General features: G+C 52.6%; 1 protein-coding gene across 1 annotated transcript in view; it reads right to left on the bottom strand.

Annotated features, from left to right (window-relative positions):
- The window catches only part of LCMT2 (leucine carboxyl methyltransferase 2), a 47,326-nt gene that overhangs the window by 1,489 nt on the left and 26,233 nt on the right, over positions 1-19,604 (bottom strand). The window contains exons 3-11 of the mRNA XM_015418977.1: positions 19,210-19,527; positions 18,462-18,618; positions 13,806-13,995; positions 9,977-10,084; positions 8,144-8,240; positions 5,464-5,706; positions 4,637-4,870; positions 3,140-3,237; positions 1,558-1,563 (exon numbers count right to left, since the gene is read on the bottom strand). Coding sequence (XP_015274463.1) covers positions 1,558-1,563; positions 3,140-3,237; positions 4,637-4,870; positions 5,464-5,706; positions 8,144-8,240; positions 9,977-10,084; positions 13,806-13,995; positions 18,462-18,618; positions 19,210-19,527 — 1,451 coding nt within the window. The remainder of the gene's footprint in view (positions 1-1,557; positions 1,564-3,139; positions 3,238-4,636; positions 4,871-5,463; positions 5,707-8,143; positions 8,241-9,976; positions 10,085-13,805; positions 13,996-18,461; positions 18,619-19,209; positions 19,528-19,604) is intronic.

Below are 19,604 nucleotides of genomic sequence, written 5' to 3' on the forward strand. Positions count from 1 at the left end.
CTAGAACTGGGGCGGTCTCTGCTCCAGAGACAACCGTGCACACGTGGGTTTCCCCCCCGAAATGCCAATCTACCCCCTGCGGACCATCCCCATTCCCTCAGTTCCCGCCGAGCCACCCCCGTGAGCTCACCCTGGCGCATGAAAAACATAAGAAGCATAACTGAGAGGGCTCCCAGCAGGGCAGGTGGAAGGGAGCAGCGTGTGTCTGCAAAGAAGGCGTGGGTGGACAAGAGTTACGGTAAGTGCCGCCACGTTTTCATCGTCTGTCTTCCTGTGCAGCCCCACACTGGGACCGTTACTGAGCCTCTCACCGGCGGCGGGGGTGGGGGGGAGGACGCTCTCAGCTGAACAAGGAATGCAACACGGCTTTCCCCACTTCTGCATCTCTCCTTGCAGTTACTCACGGCAGCTAAGCTAAGCAAGCAAGCATGCGATAAGGTCAGGGACGAAAGAAAGCAAAGAAAGTATGGCAGCTAGCTGACACTCCTAAACATTTTAGTTCTGCCTAGATAATAAAGGAAGGCTCTATGAAGATCCAACGTATGCAACACTGTCTCCGCCTGAGAAGACTGAGTCGGGAAGCAAAAAACGGGAGGCAAACCTCCTGAGCTAGATTAAATTTGCTCACTACCATAGGAAGGAACTTGCGATAGGTGTGCAGGACCCACCATCTCAGCAAATATCTTAAGGTACAGTAGATCCATCCTGAAGGCAGAAATCTCGCTCACCCTCCTAGCTGAGGTAACTGCTACCAGGAAGGCTACCTCCCATGGCAAATGGGCTAGTGAACACGGAGCCAAAGGTTTGAATGGGCATTCATCAGTACAGTCAAGACTAAGGTCAGCGGCCAGTGATGGATCACGCATGGTAACTGGGGAAACTTCTTCAGTAGTCCCTGCATGAAACATTGCGACAGTCTGCATGCAAACACAAAATGACCTAAAACCTTACCACGAAGGGCAGAAATTGCGGCCAAATGCACCTTTACTGAAGACACTAATATCTCCGCATGGGCTAAAAACAGATGGTACCGCAAAATAACTGAAATGGGACAACAGGCAACACTGTTGTTGTGTTACCCAGTCCTGGGAAGACACCATTTTCTAAAGTAGGGAGACCTCGTAGATGGCTTCCTAGCCTGCGGGGCCCTGTGTCAGCAGGTCCAGAACTCCTGGTAGTGGCAGAGAATTTCCCCAGGATAGGCCCAGCAGCTCCGGAAGCCAAATCTGCCTGGCCCAAAAGGGTGTGATGAGCATGGCGTTGGTCCAATCAGCCTTCATCTTCCCCAGCACTCTTCCCACTAATGGGAAAGGAGAGAATGTGTAAAATGGGGCACTCCAACCACGGCAGCTGGAAAGCGCCCCCTGGTGAGTCTTGACCCTCTCCCTCCCCAGGCACAGAATTCTCGGGGGGGGGGGGGCTGCGAGGACACGGTAGAAGCAAACAAGCCTACTTGGGGAAACCCCCATAGCTGGAAAACAGCTAGTAGATAGTTCGGTTGTCTCAACCCATCATAAGCGTTTCTGAAGTATCTGTCGGCCTCCATGTTCTTCTCACCTGCTGCTACATGAATAAGCACGAGGGGGAGTGGCTTGAAGCGTTACGGCGCGTTCCCACAGACTCTGAGCCTCCCCGCTAAGGGGAAGGGAACCCGTGCCCCACGGTCCACTGATGCACCAGACTGTGGAGGTGTGTTGTCCGATTGGATGAGGACTGCAAAGGCAGTTAGGGCCAAACGGACCTCTCCTTCCTGTCTGTCTCCCGTGACAGGCGGAAGGCAGGGTGCTCCCCAGCCCACAGAAGAGGCCTCCGTGGCCACTGTCACCTGAGGAGTCCAAACCCCAAAAGGCAGGCCTCACAAGAGATCAGAATTTTGCAACCACCACAGAAGAGAGCGAACCACAGAATCACAGCGTTGGAAGGGGCCATACCGGCCACCTAGCCCCAAAGGCAGAGAAGGTGTCCTCGGTACCAGCAGGATAACCGACAAAGCATGCTGTGGATCCAGGTGGGAACTGTGGTCACTGCGTTTCGCCTTTTTGTGCTTCTTCGCAGGAGAGGCTCGGACGATGAGCTGCTTTCGCGCAAGTGAGGAGACGGAGATCGCTCGTTTGTGTGTGTGGTCAGACGTTGAGGGAGGGCCAGTCTTCTCACGTGTTCCAGTTGAGGAACCGGTGTCAGAACAGAACACACGGATGGAGGCTTCGGACTCTGGGGCAGTCGTGGTGCCAAAGTTGGTACCAATACAGAAGACGGAGGGCTAGCGCTCAGCTTTTCGAGTCAAGAAGAAGACAGACCTTTTCCCAAAAGTGCCGCTTTAAGTCAGGATGTGTGCCCTGGGCATGAATTGTTGGCACTCAGAAACACTGTGCCCTCTTCCCCCCGGCAAAGGAGGCGCAATATCCGTGCTCATCGGTCCTGGTCCTTTTAAGGCTGCAGTGGGAGCACTTTTTGAAGAGATTTAGAAGGCATCCTAACCAAAAAGGGTGAGAGCCCCCTCAGACTCGAAAGTCGAGCCAAAGTCCTTCTTTGTTTTCAAGTCTAGCCAGAGTCTGTTGTGGTTGTTCACAGGACCTGGGAAGGATACTCACGAGGAAGGCAAGAGGAGATCCAACTCACGCAGCAGTGAGAAAGGAACTGAGGGAACATGGGAATGTGGTCCACCGGGGGACGGACAGGCAGGCATTCCCCACAGGGAAAACCTGCGCATGCACGACTGTCTCCGGAGTGGGCCGCCCCAGCTCTAGGAATTTTAGGCTTGAGAACTGTGTCCGTGGCGGCAGGCCTGCGCAGGCACAGTCCTCAACGCGGGGCTGTACAGTCAGACAAATGGCGAAGAGAAGAGTGAAAGGGAGGCCGGAGGCCGGAGGCCAGGGGCCCTCCCTCCCTCCCCGGCCTCACTTCCCCTGTCCACCCGCCCAGGAGAGAGCAAACGGGAGGGGGCACCTGCCAGTGAGCCAACCAGACTCCGAGGGGTCAGTCAACAGACTCCCCCATCCTCCCGCTGAGCTGCTGGCCCCCCCGCGGGTGAGCTCCAGAGGGAGGTGGAGGGGGGGCTAACTGGCCCTGGCCCTGACAGCAGCCTCCCAGCAGCCCTCCCGAGGAGGAGGAGGAGCTGGCCCCGTACCTGGACCCATACCTGTCGGCAACGGAGCTCCTCCACGTGCAGGAAGAGCCAGTCTGCCCAGACAGACTGCCCAGGGCCACAGCCACCGTAAATGAACAGGTACCTCTCACCTAGAAGGACAGCAAAGGGTGTGGTGGCAGTGGAGTCCAGCGGGAGGGAGAGCACCAGAGGGCAGAGGCACGTCCCACCCCGGCCTCGTACCCACACACGTGCCCAGCCACATGCACCCAACTCTCACCCCCGCTCATGGCCCCATGACTAGGCCAGCCTGCTACGACTCTGCCTCAGCCAGAACCCGACAGCCGGTCTCTCAAGGTCATGATTGTCTCCTTGGCCTGACAGGGACCTTGCCTGAGACCTGAGCCTTTCCACTGGAGATTCTGGGGACTGAACCCCTCCTGCGAGCATGGCAGAGGCTCTTCCGCTGAGCAACGGCCCCGCCCTAAACGAAGAAGCCTCCTCCACCCACTGAGTCCAGCCACACAAACCGGCCCACCTCCTCACTGCTTCCTCTGACTCCCCCCCAGAGTCTCAGGCAGAGGCCTCACGCAGCACCTGCTCCAGGGGGCTCCCCCCGACCTTTCTGAGCCTGGGGGCACCTTTGGAATCCCGACACAGAGTGGTGGGAGCGGCCTCCAGGAGGAGGAGGAGGAGGAGGAGGTGGGGGCCAGGCACGAAATGGCTGCAGCCGCTTGCCCTCAGCCATAAAGTAAAGAACTCTGCGATGTGTCGGCAGCGTCTGTCAAAGCAGCGTCCTTAAAGATCTGCATGACCAATCAAGTCTCCAGACACCCTAACCCATCTCTCTTATGTTCTTATGTTCTTACTTGCTAGCTAAAATGCCCCCAGACCCACCCACTTTCTAAACATGTCTGGCAGGCACCACGGGAAAGGTGTTGGGAGGTGCCACGGTGGCCACAAGACACCCTGTTGGAAGGCCACTGGACCCTTTTTCCACAGGGGATTCCGGGGACTGGCCCTGGGACCTTCTGCGTGCCAAGCAGGTGCTCTGCCATTAGGGGCACACCTCGCGGCCAAGGGGCACGACTCTCTCTTACGGACACAAGGGGATTACTGGGGGGGGGGGGGGGACAGCGCTCTAAGCTGTGGAGTCTCATGAGCAAGAATTCTGCTTTGTGAGCTCCTGGCATTAAAATGGTGAGCAAGCAGTTTGGCTGCTGCATAAATCAGTTTGCTCTGGAGCCCCATCCTTCCTGAGCGAAGGCGAAAATCTGTGAGCTGGAGTCTAAAAAACTGTGAGCTATCTCACACTAACTCAGCTCAGAGGGAACACTGGAGGGGGAGACTCAACTGCCCCCACCACCACGTCATTGTATGTAGACCCCCCTCCCCCTACTGAGCAGAGAGCAAACGACACGAGGGCTTTTAAAGGGTGCCCCGGCACGTCTTCACTCAATACCCAGGCTCCCTTCCCTGCAGAGACGTGATCACACAGAGCACCACCTCTTGGCCCTTCGAGCCCTTCCTCCAAAAGGAGCCACCTTTTACCTCGATGCACGACTTCCGTGGCTGTATGTCTCCAGCGCGGCAAGGCCAGGTCCTCAACGGGCGGCAGTCGAGTGAGCTCCACAGCCAGGCAGCTCGGGGGGGCTGAGGAGCAGTCCGCCTCCAGCATCCTCAAGCGACGCATCTCCAGAGCCGGGCTCACCGGAGACAGGCGCCCCCCCACCACGACAGCCCAGCCCGCCTGCAGGAGCGTCACGGTGTGGAATAACCGCCCATCTGCAAGAGGCAGGAAGGAAGGAAGCTCAGGTTTCAGGCAGGCACCGAGGGGAAGCCGGCGGGTCACGGGGGTGGTGGTCTCTCCAGTGAGGTAGCGAGCCCCCTGCCCCCCCCCCCCAGCGACAGCACAGGAGGTAGGCACAGCCATTTCGGCAGCTGTGGTCTTCTGCTCTGGTTTGCAGGGACACCCCCAAGTTCTGGCCCTGGGGCTGTTCGGGTCCTTCCAGCCCCAATACTTCACCGAGCGTGCAATGCCAAGGCCCCCCCGCTCGCTTCCCACCACACCCTCTGCGTCCCTTTCTCCCACCCTCACCCTTCCCATCGGCCTCCGCAGCCCCTCTCAGCCAGGCACGTCCAGACTCCGAAAGGCCTCCGTCTTGGGAAGGGGCTCTCTCAAAACGCCCTCACGGGGGACCAGGCCAGGGGGAACCAGGCCAGCTGCACTCACCCCTTGGTAGAAGAGGGACAGGGGTCCAGAGCATCCCTTAATGAATTTAGACCATCTCCGAGAGGTAACAAGGCAGCGACCCACGGTCATGGGCCATACTACCACCAGCAGCACAGCTGGACCCTCCCCCCCACCCCGGACTTACCCCAGGCTTCCCCAGACTTGGCCAGGCAGACGTTGCCGTTGGTCCATTTGCCTCCGTGTTTGATCAGGGCATGCAGATCAGTCAGGCGGCAGTGACGCCCGCCATGGTCGCCGAAACCTCCTGTGGTAAGGATCACATCTGGTGCCATGTGCATGGAGCGGTGGCCGTACCGTCTCAGGCCGGTGACCCCCGCGTCTGTAGTGCAGACCGAGGCAGCAACTGTCCCGGCAAAGCCCGAGAACGCTGCAAGTGGGAGAGAACCGGCCGGTCACGGGCCTCTGTGTGGACCCCCCTCACCCACCACCTTGCCCCAGTCTGCCACCCCGTCACGGCTCCCTTCCAAACTCAAAAGCCGCTGCTCTGACCTTCCCGGGGCCCTTCGGAATGAGGCAGGGTTCAAGAACACTCCACCCTCAGGCGAGTACTGGGTGCCACCAAAAAGCCACGTCTGGAAGGTTTCCAATCAGTGCCCAGCCACGTATTTCACTGCAGAGAATGACGACATCTCCCTGCCAGTCAGTTCCAGGAGGGTCAGCCACTTATGGTTTTTAGAAATTTCATCTCAGTCACAGCCCAAGACTCAATCAGTGTGGCAGGACAGTAGGAGTGACCAGTTATTACAACACTTTCTCCTCTGACGCCTTCCTAAAGTCATCTGGCCAAACCCCCACCCCCGCAATATGAAGCCAATTTTCAAGCCTCGTACTTCCACTAACAGTGATTCTGCAGAGAGGTGTGAGAGCCTTAACTCTCCTAACTGATTGGACCTCCTTCCCTCCTTGACAAGAGGAAACCACACCTGCCCCGCACTGGCTGTTCCCAGGATATCTCTAGCCCACTGGCGGTCACTGGGCCGTGTTTCTGATACGCCCCCTGTAACCCAGTTGAGTCAGCTGGGCTGGGGAAGGAGCTGGGACAGAGCTGCGCGTGAGGCGGATGCTAGTCTTTGCTTTTCCTACCCTAACTGTGGATGCTGTGTAAGAAAACAGTGTGGGGGGGGGAGTGGGTGCTGGGAGCCCTGCTGGAGGGGTTTCAGTGGTTGCTTCAGTGTGTGTGTTTTGTGGCTGAGAGAGGGGAGGGCCCGGGCTTGCCTGGGGTGGGTGGCTGGCCCCGCCCACTGCTGCGGCTGTGGCTCTTGGGAGGGGGGGGGCAGAGAGCCCTCGAAGTGCCAGGCTCCTCCTCCTCCTCCTCCTCGCCAGAGTTAAAAGCAATCCTGCCCTGCGTGGCTCTTAGCCTGGGGATCGGCCGGGCTTGCCTGGGGTGGGTGGCTGGCCCCGCCCTCTGCTGCGGCTGTGGCTCTTGGGGGGGGGCAGTGAGCCCTCGAAGTGCCAGGCTCCTCCTCCTCCTCCTCCTCGCCAGAGTTAAAAGCAATCTTGCCCTGCGTGGCTCTTAGCCTGGGGATCGGGCTGAGGGATTCCATCAGTAGTTAAGAAAAGTCTACACTGTTGTGCTTGTGACCCCTTTTGGCTCAGGTGACCTTTGGGTCAGTTCTCTGAGATTCAGGGTATAGCAAGACACCAAGGTACATCTAGGTGAAAGAACCCACTTGGGGAGGGATGCGGAGTGCTGTCTTGATTTGCAGCCCTACCAAGCGCAGGCTCCGGGGGGGGGGCAAGGGGCTTCCAGGGAAAGGATCCAGCAGCCCTGAGCCAAAACAGTCGGAGGAGCCCCTCGTCAGGTGTGGGCACACGCAACGGCTTGCCTGGGGGAAGGGAAGAGAGTGCCCTGGAGGCATGCTGAGTTCTCTCAGGCTGAACTTCGATGGCCTGCTTGCCGCTCTCGGCTAGCCATGCCTGTTATCCGGCGCTCTGAAATCAGCGCAGAAAGGGGGAGGGGCAGCGTCCAGGGGAAACGATGGTGCAGAAGGCCTGGAATGCAGAAGGCTGATGAGGAGCTTCTTCACCGAGATAGGATCAGAGTAGCCCTCCTGTCAGGACTTCCCATTTCTTCCCAGCGGAGCCCTGTCTGTCAACCTTGCCTTCCATTCTATTGCTCTGTTGCCACAGAAGTCGGGACAGGGATCAAGAGAGTGTGAATTTCAAATGCTTTCGGTTTTAGATGCTTTGATGTAGAGTAATGCTTATCATGCCTCGGGAGGTGGTGGAGGCTCCTTCGGACGTTTTCAAGCGGAGGAGGCTGGACGACCATCTCTCGGGTATGTTGTAGGGCTGTCTTTCGGCTCTGCTCCTGCAGAGTGCAGGGGGTGTGGACTAGATGACCTGCAAGGTCCCTTCCAACTCTAACATTCTATGATTCTGTGATTCTATGCTCAGCTTTCATGGTCTGGCTTTTGCCTATGTGCTGGAGGGATGGCACCAAGGTGGGAACAAGAAGCCATTGGTTTCGGCGGGTGGAATACCTGGGGGTGATTGGGTCCTTGTTTGAACCTTGTATATCTATTGCTTTCAGTTCTAATACAGCCAGTGTACTGGCTGGATCCTATCAATGTCTCAATAAACTTTGCATTCTTCTGAATGAGTGTTGCTGGGAACTGATTTATCCAAGAACCTGACACTTGTCCTAGTTTGCCTAGGGTGCCAAAAAACCTTGGCCTGCCAGAGCTCTCAGCCCAAGAGGGTGAGATCTCCCCCCCCCCTCCCGCCCACATGCACATGGAGATGCCACCCCTCGGCAGCTCTCAGCCTCACCAGCCCGATGGAGTATCAGGAGGTTACTGCACCTTTCTCTTCCACGCCGGGAAACGCAGGAGCCCGACACAACTCCTCTCCTTTCGATGCGACCAGGATGAAATAGTGGGAACACTTCAGGTGCCATTCCTGCCAGAAGAGGGGGGGGGGAATGGGGCCGTTCACTCATCGCCCAAGTCCCCCAGCTTTGCTCCCAATCAGGGAAACTTTCCACTGCCACAAAAAAGTCACTTGGTAGCTTGTTTCCAGGAACCCCCCCCCCGGCCTGCTCTGACCCCTCTTATTTTACAAAACACACTCTCTGCAGGCGACCCTGGTATGTTGGCAGCCTCTTTTGACATGGGGTGGGAACAGCCTGGAGGGGTCTCTTCCACAAACCACAGAACCTGCGGCCAACTGAAGATGGAAGCCCTGCCCATCCAAGGAAGGCTCAACCAGGGCACCAGCTTGCCAGGCCTCTGCCAAGGATGGCTCAAAGGGGGGGGGGAGCCAAGAAGTCTGCACAATCACACACACACACACCCCGCCATCTCCACCAGGCCCATAAGATGGGGTTGGAAATCCACCGATTCTGCCCTGCGGAGCCGCCAGAAAGAGGCAAGGGGAGGCGTCCCTCTCCAGACCAGTCCTAATGCTAGTTTGGCTGCAGCTGCTCAAGCTACTCTGCTGTAGCTAGTTCTAGTTCTAAACAGGCTCAGAGGATCTCAGCTAGTTTTACTGCAGAACAGGAAGGGTTAAACAGCCTTTCCACTAACAAATCACAGAATCACAGAGTTGGAATGGACCTCCAGGGTCATCTAGTTCAACCCCCTGCACAAGGCAGGAAATTCACAAGTACCTCCCAGTGACCGCTGTTCCATGCCCAGAAGATGACAAAAAAACCTCCAGGATCCCCAGGGCCAAACTGGCCTGGAGAAAAATGGCATCCTGACGCCAAAGTGGCGATCGGCATTTCCCTGGGTGTGTAAGAAAGGGCCACAAGAACTGGGCACATTTAGCTGAAAACTTCTGGGAGGGGGGGGTATTCCTGTATTTGCCTGTGTGCACCTGCACCTGCCCCTGGAAGTCACGGTGACCTCTGGTAAGACTGACCCCTAGTGGGGGCCTGGAGGATATCCAGAGAGGTGGCAGAATGAAGCCTGCCCCCCACCACCACCATCCTCCCGGCCTGGCCTTCCGGGAAGTCTCCCATCCAAAAGCACGAACCACAGTCGACCCTGCTTAGCTTAGATCCGGCTTGCCTGGGCTATCCAGGTCAGGGCAGCTGAAAACTCTTCTGATTTAATTTCAGCCCGTTGGTTCCTGCCGGACCTCCTGGGGCAACAGAAAACAACTCCGCAGCACCCTCTCGACGTCAGCCCTTCAGGTACCCTATGGCCAGAAAGCTTACCTCAAAACTCCTTGGCCGGTGGGCTTTAAGGCCCACACAGCAGAAGTGCAGCCAGTGAGACCCGAACAGGGAGTCAGCGGCCAGAGGGAGCTTTCTTCTGGCACTGCCACCCGCTCCGCCAGACCCCCACATGGCAGGCAACTGGGTCACCCGAGGGGCTCCCTGCCTGGACAGCTCCGTGGCCAAAACGCCTCCTGAGCTCGGGAAATGTCCCGCCGCCAGAACCAAAGATAGCAGCGGCAAAGACACGCAAGCAAGGGCCAGCCGGCCGGCCACGACCAACACCTGGGCTCCACGGGTAGCACAGAGGGCCGGCCGCCCCCTCCCTCCCTCCCTCCCTCCCGGAGCACCTGCTCCCTCAGCCACTACAGCCCCAGCGGACACACGTGTGGCCACACCTCCCCCCCCTCCCGCCACCTTCAAGGGCCCTGAAGCCCCACCTCCGCAGCAGCAGGGGTGGAAGGCCCAAGATCACCTCAAACTCGTCAAAGGGCTCCAAGGCCTGGATCCTCCGCCGCTCATCTTCAGAGACAAAGCGGTCATAGAACTCCTTCATGTCCATGGCGTGACATTCAGCCCAGCCCTAGAGAGAGAGAACAGCAAGGGTTCTAAGTGAGTGGGGAACGAAGGAGCCAAGGAAACAGAGGCCTCCTCCTTTTCTCAGCACAAAATCCGAGTCCAGCAGCCCCTTGAAGACCACAGAACGTTCCAGGGTAGAAGTTTTCACAAGCCAAAGCACCCTTTGTCAAATCTGACAGAGCAAGCATTGGCGCTCAAGGACGTCTACAGTCGATACACATTTGTTGGTCTTTAAGGAGCTACAGGACTCTAATTTTATTCTGCTACTACAGACTAACATGACTTTTTTTTCTTTACAAATTTAAACCATTTATGGGTAGCTGTCAAGAGTCCTGTGATGCACTTATTCACTTCTGACCTGGCCCAGAACACAGAGTTTTACAGCTGCTGTGAAACTGTTGACACGGAAACACTGATCAAATATCAGGCAGCAGACACAAACTCAGAGAGCATTCAGAAGCACAGCGCAGGAAGGGACATTTAGTGGTAGGATGCTGGTCTCAAAAGTATTCAAGTCAGTGTCCTACCACTAAATGCGTTACTTCTCCTGATTCTGTCTATAGCAATTTATGAGCATGAAAGCTTTTTTTTTTAACGTTTTATTTGTTGGTTTTTTTGTACATCTTAAACTCTCAAATATACATACATCTTCGAGTCATTTATACATTTTCTAACCATATATACATTCCCACCCATCTCTTTTCAAAAAGTTCATCATATTTCCCTTGTAAAATTAGGTTTAGCTTGTCTACTTCTGCTACTTTCATCAATTTTTTTACCACTTCCTCTTGTTTTGGAGTGACATCTTGCTTCCAATATTTTGCCCACAAAATCCTTGCTGAAGTTATTGTATATAATATCACATGTTTACCGTTATAGTTTATACCTTCCGGAAGTAGGTTAAGTAAAAATATCTCTGGCACTAGATCCAGTTTCACTTTACATATTTCTTGTATCATTTTCTGTATACATATCCAAAATTTTTGCATTTTTGGACACTGCCACCACATATGGTAAAAGGTACCAACACTTGTTTTACATTTCCAGCAAGTGTTGGGATAGTTAGCATAGCATTTGGCTATTCTTTCTGGCGGCCAGTACCATCTATGATACATTTTGAACACGTTTTCTTTGAAGCTAGCTGCCCTCATAACCTTAATTAGCTTCCACATCTTTAACCATTTGTCTGTTTGTATTTCATAACCTATATCTCGCGTCCATGCAGCAATATTTTTCTTCTCTCCTTCTTCTTTTGTATATTCTTCTAGTAAGATTCTATATACCTTTTGAACCATTTTATCATTGGAGGACAACCAAATCTTATCTAACTCTGTCTTATCTACGTAGAATCCTGTTTTCGAGTCTTTTTGGTATGTTGATTTTAATTGTGCCCATTCCCACCAGGAAAGTTTTAAGTTGTATTGTGTTAAGTTGTATTGTGTTAAGTTGTATTGAACGAACACGAACGAGCATGAAAGCTCTTGTACTACTTTATAGAAATATTTCCTGAGAAAGATCTGTTTTTGAAACATTGTTATAAAATCCAGAGACAACCTTGATGCATTCTTATACAAGGATTTTCTTATGATTTGATGGAATTTGTTCATTGTTATGTAGTGTTTATTGGCAACAATAGATAAAAAATATTTTCTTTGTAAGTCTTGTTGTTGACTATCTTGATCTGTGGGTCAGACTCTCACGACTGTTTTCTCAGTATTTGTTTCTAGATAAGGTCGTGATTGTCCACATTTGTTTTGTAACATCTGCCCCAGACATATCAGTAGAAACTGTAATCAAAGATGGAGTTATTAGGCGCACAGAGGGACAAAGCCAGCTGAATGAAAAATCAGCATGGCTTCTTCAAAGGGGAGTCCTGCCTCACCAACCATTTGGAGTTCTTGGAGAAACTGAACAAGTATGCAAATAACGGTGACCCAGTAAACATTGCATACTCGGACTTTTAAAAGGGTTTTAACAAGGTGTCTCATCACAGATATCTGAGTAGATTCAGCAGTCACGGGATAAGAGGACGGGTTCTCTTAGGGATTAATGTTGGTTAAACAACAGAAAAGCAAACAGCAGTACACAGACAATGCTCACAATGGAGAGAAGTAAGCAGCAGAGCCCCAGAAGGACTGGTATTGTGGCCGGTGCTATCTAGTTTGTTCACATATGATCTGAAACTGTGGGTGATCTCTGCACAGAGGGCCAAGTGTGAAGATGACACAAAAACCATGCAGGGTGGTGAAAACCAAGGCTGACTGTGAAGAGGGTGAGCGGGTGACAATGTGGTCAAATTAAGTTCAGTGTTGATCAGTGAGAGGTGATGCCCACTGGGACACAAACTCTCAGCCTCCAAGTCTAGGCTAACGGGGGGCTCTGAACTCGCTGAGACTGGGAGGGGAAAAGACCTCGGGGGTCGTGGTGGGGAGAGCTCAATGAAAGCGTCAACCCACCAGTGTGTGCTGCAGCGGTGAAAAAGGCAAACTTTTATGTCAGGGATTATTAGGAAAGGGGTCGAATATAAAATGGCTGATATTAAAAATACCCCGTATAGCTTTGTGGTGCTCTCAGCTGAGGCCAGAAAAGAAGTTCAACTTCATGAGCTAACCTGGGATTTCTGAAGTGAGACATTCCAAGAGATAAACTAAACATGACTACTTTTCGGTCAGAAATGTTGCACCACCCCGATGGCGGCCCTGATCTACGCCTCAAAGTTATGCACGCGTTTCTGATAACCTCTTGTTCTTGAGCTTCGCCTCAGTAAAAGAAAAAAGTCCGAATAGTCTTAAGTATTGGAAAGAACAAGATGCAAAGCCTAAACTATACAAATCAGCTGCAACAGCACTTGCAGTTTCTCCTTACGCAAGACAGTCCTGGGTGGGCAGCTGTGCTGATCTGCAGGAGAAGAGCTACGCTCAAGTGTGACCCTTGAGAATCACCTTGCTGGTCATCAAGGTGCGACTGGACTCGAACCAAGCACATTTCTGTTATCCTGGGAAGCAATTCTGAGGCTTATACATTCTGGACTCTGTAGTGGAGTGGGTGCCAGTTGAGGTTGTGGGACCCAGGGCATCCCCCTCAAGTGCCTAACACCGGAACAGGCTGGCTGGATGGGTTGCATTGCCCATGCTTGATTTACACTGCTTGTATTCCATGTTCTTATCGCTGCTCTCGTTTGCCATTAAATTCCTGGGGGGGGGGGGTGTGTGTAGTTTGCTAGGGAGGATTGCTTGGTAACTTTCCTAAGGGGGCCCCAAGACATTTTTCACACGAGAAATGTCCTTGGAGAAGACTGTGCCTGGCTAGATGGTGACTGTATGTCTTTCAGAGTCACTGTAGTAACGCTGACGTTGGTGTGCATGGAATTTTGGGGGTTTTACCAATATCTTGTCCTTTCCCGCCTTTGCAAATCAGTCCTAACAAAGAGCTTGAACCCACAGCATCTCTTATCTCTAAATAAAGCATTCACTGCCAAAGCGTGTGTAGAGAGTGATTTGACTGGGAACCTGACACCCGCGCCCCCCCCCAGTATGTTATACACACTACGTCAATGGGTTTCGTCCTAATCCATCCACTGGTTTTGTTCTTGTAGACGGTTCTGCTCACCGTTACAGCTGAAAAGCAGCGTACAAACCCTACCACCAAATACCATGGTCCTTTACGAAAACGGCACCCTCTTCGCTCCCCCTGCCTCTCCCAGGTTCCACGAGCCCTGCACCAACCTCCTGCATGAAGCGCATCCGCTGGGCCTTGAGGTCAGGGTACTGGGCCAAGGAGCACAGCTGCGCGTTGCACTGTCTGAAATGGTTTTGCATGACGTGTCCAAAAGGATCGCCGGGATGGATCTGCTCATAGAGGACGAACCACGCCTGTGAGAAATGCCTGGCTGCCCACTGGATCAGGGCGTCTGACCTGGAGCACACACCATCACGGGAGGAAAGGGATACGGCAGCTTTTAAGTTATCTACAGCCTCTAAACGTCTAAAAAATGTAGCAGTCACAGCCACACAATCAACTATAACCCAAAAAGCAGCATTAACGCTAAAACACTTCTAGCAGGAGCAAATAAAAATAACCAGCTATAGCATACCTTATTTTATTTATTTAAAATATTTTATGCCATTTTTCCACCTAATCAGGGTCCACAAGGTAGCTATATATAGTAAAATATAAATAATGCAAATAAGAATTAAAATACAGTTAAAATATAAAATTCAATCAAAAATCCATGAATAAGTAACACTAAAAGAAGAGCCAGTTATCATTGCTGGGGGTGTGCCAAACGGACCCAAACCCCCCCCCAAGTCTCCACCTGCTGGTAAAAGACACCGATCGAGGGAGAAAGATGAATCTTCCGGGGGGAGGGATTTCCAAATTTTTGGTGGCATGACAGAGAAGGCCCTTTTCTCTGGTTGCCACCTGCCTAGCCTCAGAGGGTGGAGCAACCAAAGCTGGGCCTCCCAGGACAAAGTTCTTTTGGAAAAAGGCTCAGTCCTCCAAGCACTTTGGTCCCAGGCCACACAAGGCCTTTTAAAGGCAATACCAGCACATTTAATTGACCCCAGAGACAAACTAGGAGGCAGTGTAGTTGGAGCAAGACTAGAGAGGTATGGTCCTTACAGCCCACTCCAATCAACACCCTGGTCATAGTATTCTATACCAACTGTAGCTTCCAAACAGCCTTCAAGAGCATCCCCCCCCCCCGAGCAAACCGCAGTAATCCAATCCACACGTTACCAGGCGATACACCACAGTGGCAAGATCTCTTCTGTCCAGGAAGAGCCGCGGCTGGTTCACCAGCTGAAGGCTCCCCGGCAACTACCGCCATATATGCATATCTAACAGAGAGCCAGTTTGGTGTAGTGGTTAAGTGTGTGGACTCTAATCTGGGAGAACCGGGTTTGATTCCCCACTCCTCCACTTGCACCTGCTGATGTGACCTTGGGTCAGTCACAAGCTCTGGCACAGCTGTCCTTGAAAAATAGCAGTTTGTGTCAGAGCCACCCACCTCTCAGCCCCACCCACCTCACAGGGCGTCTGTTGTGGGAAGGGGAAGGGAAAGGAGTTTGTAAGCCACTCTGAGACTCCAAGTGAAGGGCGGGGTATAAATACAATCTCTTCTCTTCTTCTTCTAACAAGAGGCCTGGATCCAGGAGAACACATGAAAGTGCTTTATACTGGATCAGAGCCTTGGTCCATCAAAATCGGTATTGTCTACTCAGACTGGCAGTGGTTCTCCAAGGTTTCAGGCACAGGTCCTTCACATCACCTAGCACAAATCTTTTCTCTAGAGATGCCGGGGATTGGATCTGGGAACGTCTGCATGCCAAGCAGGTGCTTTACCACTGAGTCACAGCCCCTAAGCTATGAACGTACTCCTTTAAGGCAAGCGCAACCCCATCCACAACAGGAGATAACTCACTTCCTGGGTAATCTCCTGGCATAGCACAAGCTAACTGAAAGAAGAACAGAACAACAGATTCACATGAATGAAAACTAACCATTTCAATCCCAAGAAAACAATCCCGGTTGGTTCTACAACCCTAGTCCTACCGCACTGTTTACAGAACGTCCTATCCGTCGATTGTCTTGACTCACTCTGTGTAATCTGCCTTGAATCCAAGTGAGAAAGGCAAACAATACCATATTGGGGAAATGAGGGGTGCAGGAAACTTTTCATGCACTCTCATTCCCACTGTGTTCATTTTGGGGAGGGAGAGAAGCTGGCTTCCCAATTGCATCAAAAGAGAGAGAGTTGTTCTAAACCAAAACTCAATTTATTCCATTACACATTCTTAAGTCAGAAAACATTTTTGTAGCATTTCAATATTCAACACAGAATATTTCAACACAACCCCAATATGTAAAACACTGCACTTATATAATCCTATAAAGCATATCCTTAGTTGTTCTGCCAAGACCCATAATGGCAGGGTGGTTGATCAGAACAACCAGGAACAAGACTAAATTCAGACATTAAGTACCCTCTTTCGCCCACAGAAACGACTATAAGTGTCAGTCAAGTCTGTGATAAACATCTGATGTACACAACAAAGTCAGCCCCTTTCTTTTGATCTCTGGGGTCAGGAAAGTCAGGGTTAAGCGAGGTCGACTCAGAGAGTCAAGGCTGACCAGGAGAGTCCCAGGAAGCTGGTTTTCAGATACTTTATCTATTTAGAATTTGATGGTGACTTCTGACTTCTGCAAAGTATAAACATTTCCAGAACGCAGAAGTCATGCGAGGCAAAGTCGGGCACAGTGATGTCCTGAAGGCCACACACAGCACACAGCAGCAGCCTGAAGCCCCCTAGGAACAGAACCACAGTTTCAATGATAGAGGCAAACTGCTGCTATAGAAATTAAAAGTGTTATAGGTATACCAGAGGTCTGGCAGAGTTTTAGGCCAAGGACCGATTCCGTGACATACGTAACAACAAATAAATAAAAAGAGAGTGACCATGCCCATCACACCATACGAGGCCATGGAAAAGTCTAGAAGGGCCACAAACACCTCAAAATGCATTGTAGCTGGGGTGGGAGAACTGTTCCTTGAACTAGACGGCGCAGCTGAGCAATAAGAATGCCCTCTGCCAAGTGCAGAAAAGGGCAACTCGAATGATAAAAGGGTTGGAACACTTTCCCTATGAGGAAAGGTTAAAGCGCTTAGGGCTCTTTAGCTTGGAGAAAAGACGACTGAGGGGTGACATGATTGAGGTTTGTAAGATTATGCATGGGAAAGAGCAGGAAGAGAAAGAGGTACTTTTCTCCCTTTCTCACAATATGAGAACTCATGGGCACTCCATGAAACTGCAGAGCGGTCGGGTTAGAGCAGATAAAAGGAAGTACTTCTTCACCCAAAGAGTGATTAACACATGGAATTCACTGCCACAGGAAGTGGTGGCGGCTACAAGCATGGACGGCTTCAAAAGAGAATTAGATAAGCATATGGAGCAGAGGTCCATCAGTGGCTATTAGCCACAAGGTATAGCTAGGGGCTCTGGGGCAAGTGATGCTCTGTCTTCTTGGTGCTTGGGGGGGGGGGTCAACAGTGGGAGGGCTTCTAGTGTCCCGGCCCCACTGCTGGACCTCCTGATGGCACTGGTATTTCTGGCCACTGTGTGACACAGAGTGTTGGACTGGATGGGCCTCTGGCCTGATCCAACATTGGCGTCTCTTATGTTCTTATGACTCTAAGACTTTTACAGTTACTACATGTGATTATTTCTGGTCACCACATATTACAAGAATATTGCAGAACTGGAAAATAAGAAGACAACCAGGAGGATTTGAGGACCTTTTCTATGAGAAAAGCCTGAAGAACCTTAACACGCTAAAAAAGAGAGACAGACAGACAGACAGACAGCTAAGGGGGAGGGAGACACGGTGTAGAGCAGACCAGGATTTTTTCCTCCCTCCCATAAAACACTTGAACTTGGAGCATCCAATGAAGCTGATGGGCCATCGATTCAGGACAGACAAAAGGAAATACTTTTTAATGTAACCAGTGATTAAAATGTGGACTCCCCTGCCAGAGGATGTAGCAACGACCATAGGCATAGATGGCTTAAAAACCCAACTAGATAGATCCACGGAAATAGTTCTATCAGTGGCTAGCAGCCACCGTGACTTAAGGAAATGTCCACATTTAGAGGCAGTCAGTCTCTGAATATCAGTCCCAGGAGGCAACATCTGAGGAAGGCCTCTCAGCCCCCGCGTGAGGGTTAGGGTGCTGGACCAGATGGACGACTGGGGAGGGGCTGTGACTTGGCGGGAGAGCATCTCCTCGACACGCAGAAGACCCCTCCTCACGTCCAACCCCCAGGATGTCTAATTGAAAGGATCGAGTAGCAGGTGATGTGAAAGACCTCTTCTGCCTGAGATCCTGGAGAACCACTGCCATTCTGAGTAGACAATACTGATCTGATTCAGTATAAGGCAGATTCAGGCACTGAACGCTTTGATCCACCAGGACTCTTTTTTTAAGCTCTCGGGTGTTTAACCAACACATGTACAACGACCTGAACCGTTCTTGATTTTCACCCGGGAAATAGCCCTTCCTGCTGTACATTTCTCATATGTGCACATGGGCATACCACTGCTGGTCATAAACAACTCAGCAGTTTCTTTAATGACACCAGCAGCCCACACTGTCTCTCTCATTCATGGTGCTTTTCCTACAGCTCACTGACCCGCGCAAAACACACAAAAGTTCTGGTCTACTTTACTTCCGTAGTGGAACAATATCATGCTCCCTCAAGGCACTCACAGCAGTACACTAACTTGACTCTGTAGTATCGAGGACATATCCATCACAGTGCCTCTAAGGCCTTTAAGTACGTGGCCATTATTTGACACAGAAAACAGGGTATGCCCCATACCTTTCGACTTCCATATACGTAAGTGCCACTTCTGCTAGTAGCAGGGTGGGCGCTTGGGGGTCTAGGCCCGCACAGTGCAAGGCTTCCTCCAGCTCTGGAAGTTCAGCAAGATCCACCCCCAGCAATCTGTAATCTTCTCCTGCAAAATGAACAGCTCCTAGGAAACAATGACCACAGCATTATCAACCTTCATGAGAGCAACCTATGAACCAAGCGCGACACGCTGCCCAGCGTTCTCAGCACTAGGAGACGCCCGTCACCACAGGGGCAAAGGTCTGAACAACGCAAGAAAAAGTTGTGCTCCTCTGGACAGAAAACCTTCCTCTGCACACGCGAGAGTTTGTGAGCAGAGCAGCCATTCGATTCTGCCTCCTATCTAGTGCACCAACCAATCAAGGCAGTTAGTTGTTTCACATTTCATACTGTTCCAACCAATACAAGCATCTCCTATTCAGTGCTGGGACCTGAGAAGCCAAGACGTTTCAGTCCCAGGTTCCGTCCTGGCTACTTGATCCCAATTCACAGAGCGGCAATCTGTCCAGGATGCCCCGGCATCTGAACCCTGACAGCTCGGGAACAGCTGACTCCCAAACAGGGGAGCTCTTGCCCTCCACTGAGCCCACCTGGCTGCCTGCCTGCCTGCCTACCCACCCTTGCAAAGCCACAGGGCTGGCAGCCTTGGGTCGTCAGCCCTTCCCTGGGGCGTCCCCCCCCCCCGGGGGGCAGGCACGCAGCCCGGTCACCTTACCGGACTCCTGCTCCCGAGCTCTGCCTCCCACCATGGCGGCCAGCTCCTCCCGCGCTGCGATCAGGGCCGCTTTGTGGGCCGCCACGGCCGGGAAGTCCACCTCGAGGAAGAGGGTGGCCCGCCCTAGGAGGCCCCGGTCCTTCAGGCAGAAGTACAGCGAGTCCAGGCCGGCGCCCAAGGAGAGGACCTGCTCAGGGCCGCTTTGTGGGCCGCCACGGCCGGGAAGTCCACCTCGAGGAAGAGGGTGGCCCGCCCTAGGAGGCCCCGGTCCTTCAGGCAGAAGTACAGCGAGTCCAGGCCGGCGCCCAAGGAGAGGACCTGCAAGGAGGAGGAGGAGGAGGAGGCAGAGGCGGCATGGCCCATCACCCCCCCTGCCCGCCCGCCCCCCTCCCTCC

This window comes from Gekko japonicus, unplaced genomic scaffold (genome assembly GCF_001447785.1).
Source record: "Gekko japonicus isolate JY-2015 unplaced genomic scaffold, Gekko_japonicus_V1.1 scaffold3134, whole genome shotgun sequence".
NCBI classification, from domain to species: Eukaryota; Metazoa; Chordata; class Lepidosauria; order Squamata; family Gekkonidae; genus Gekko; species Gekko japonicus.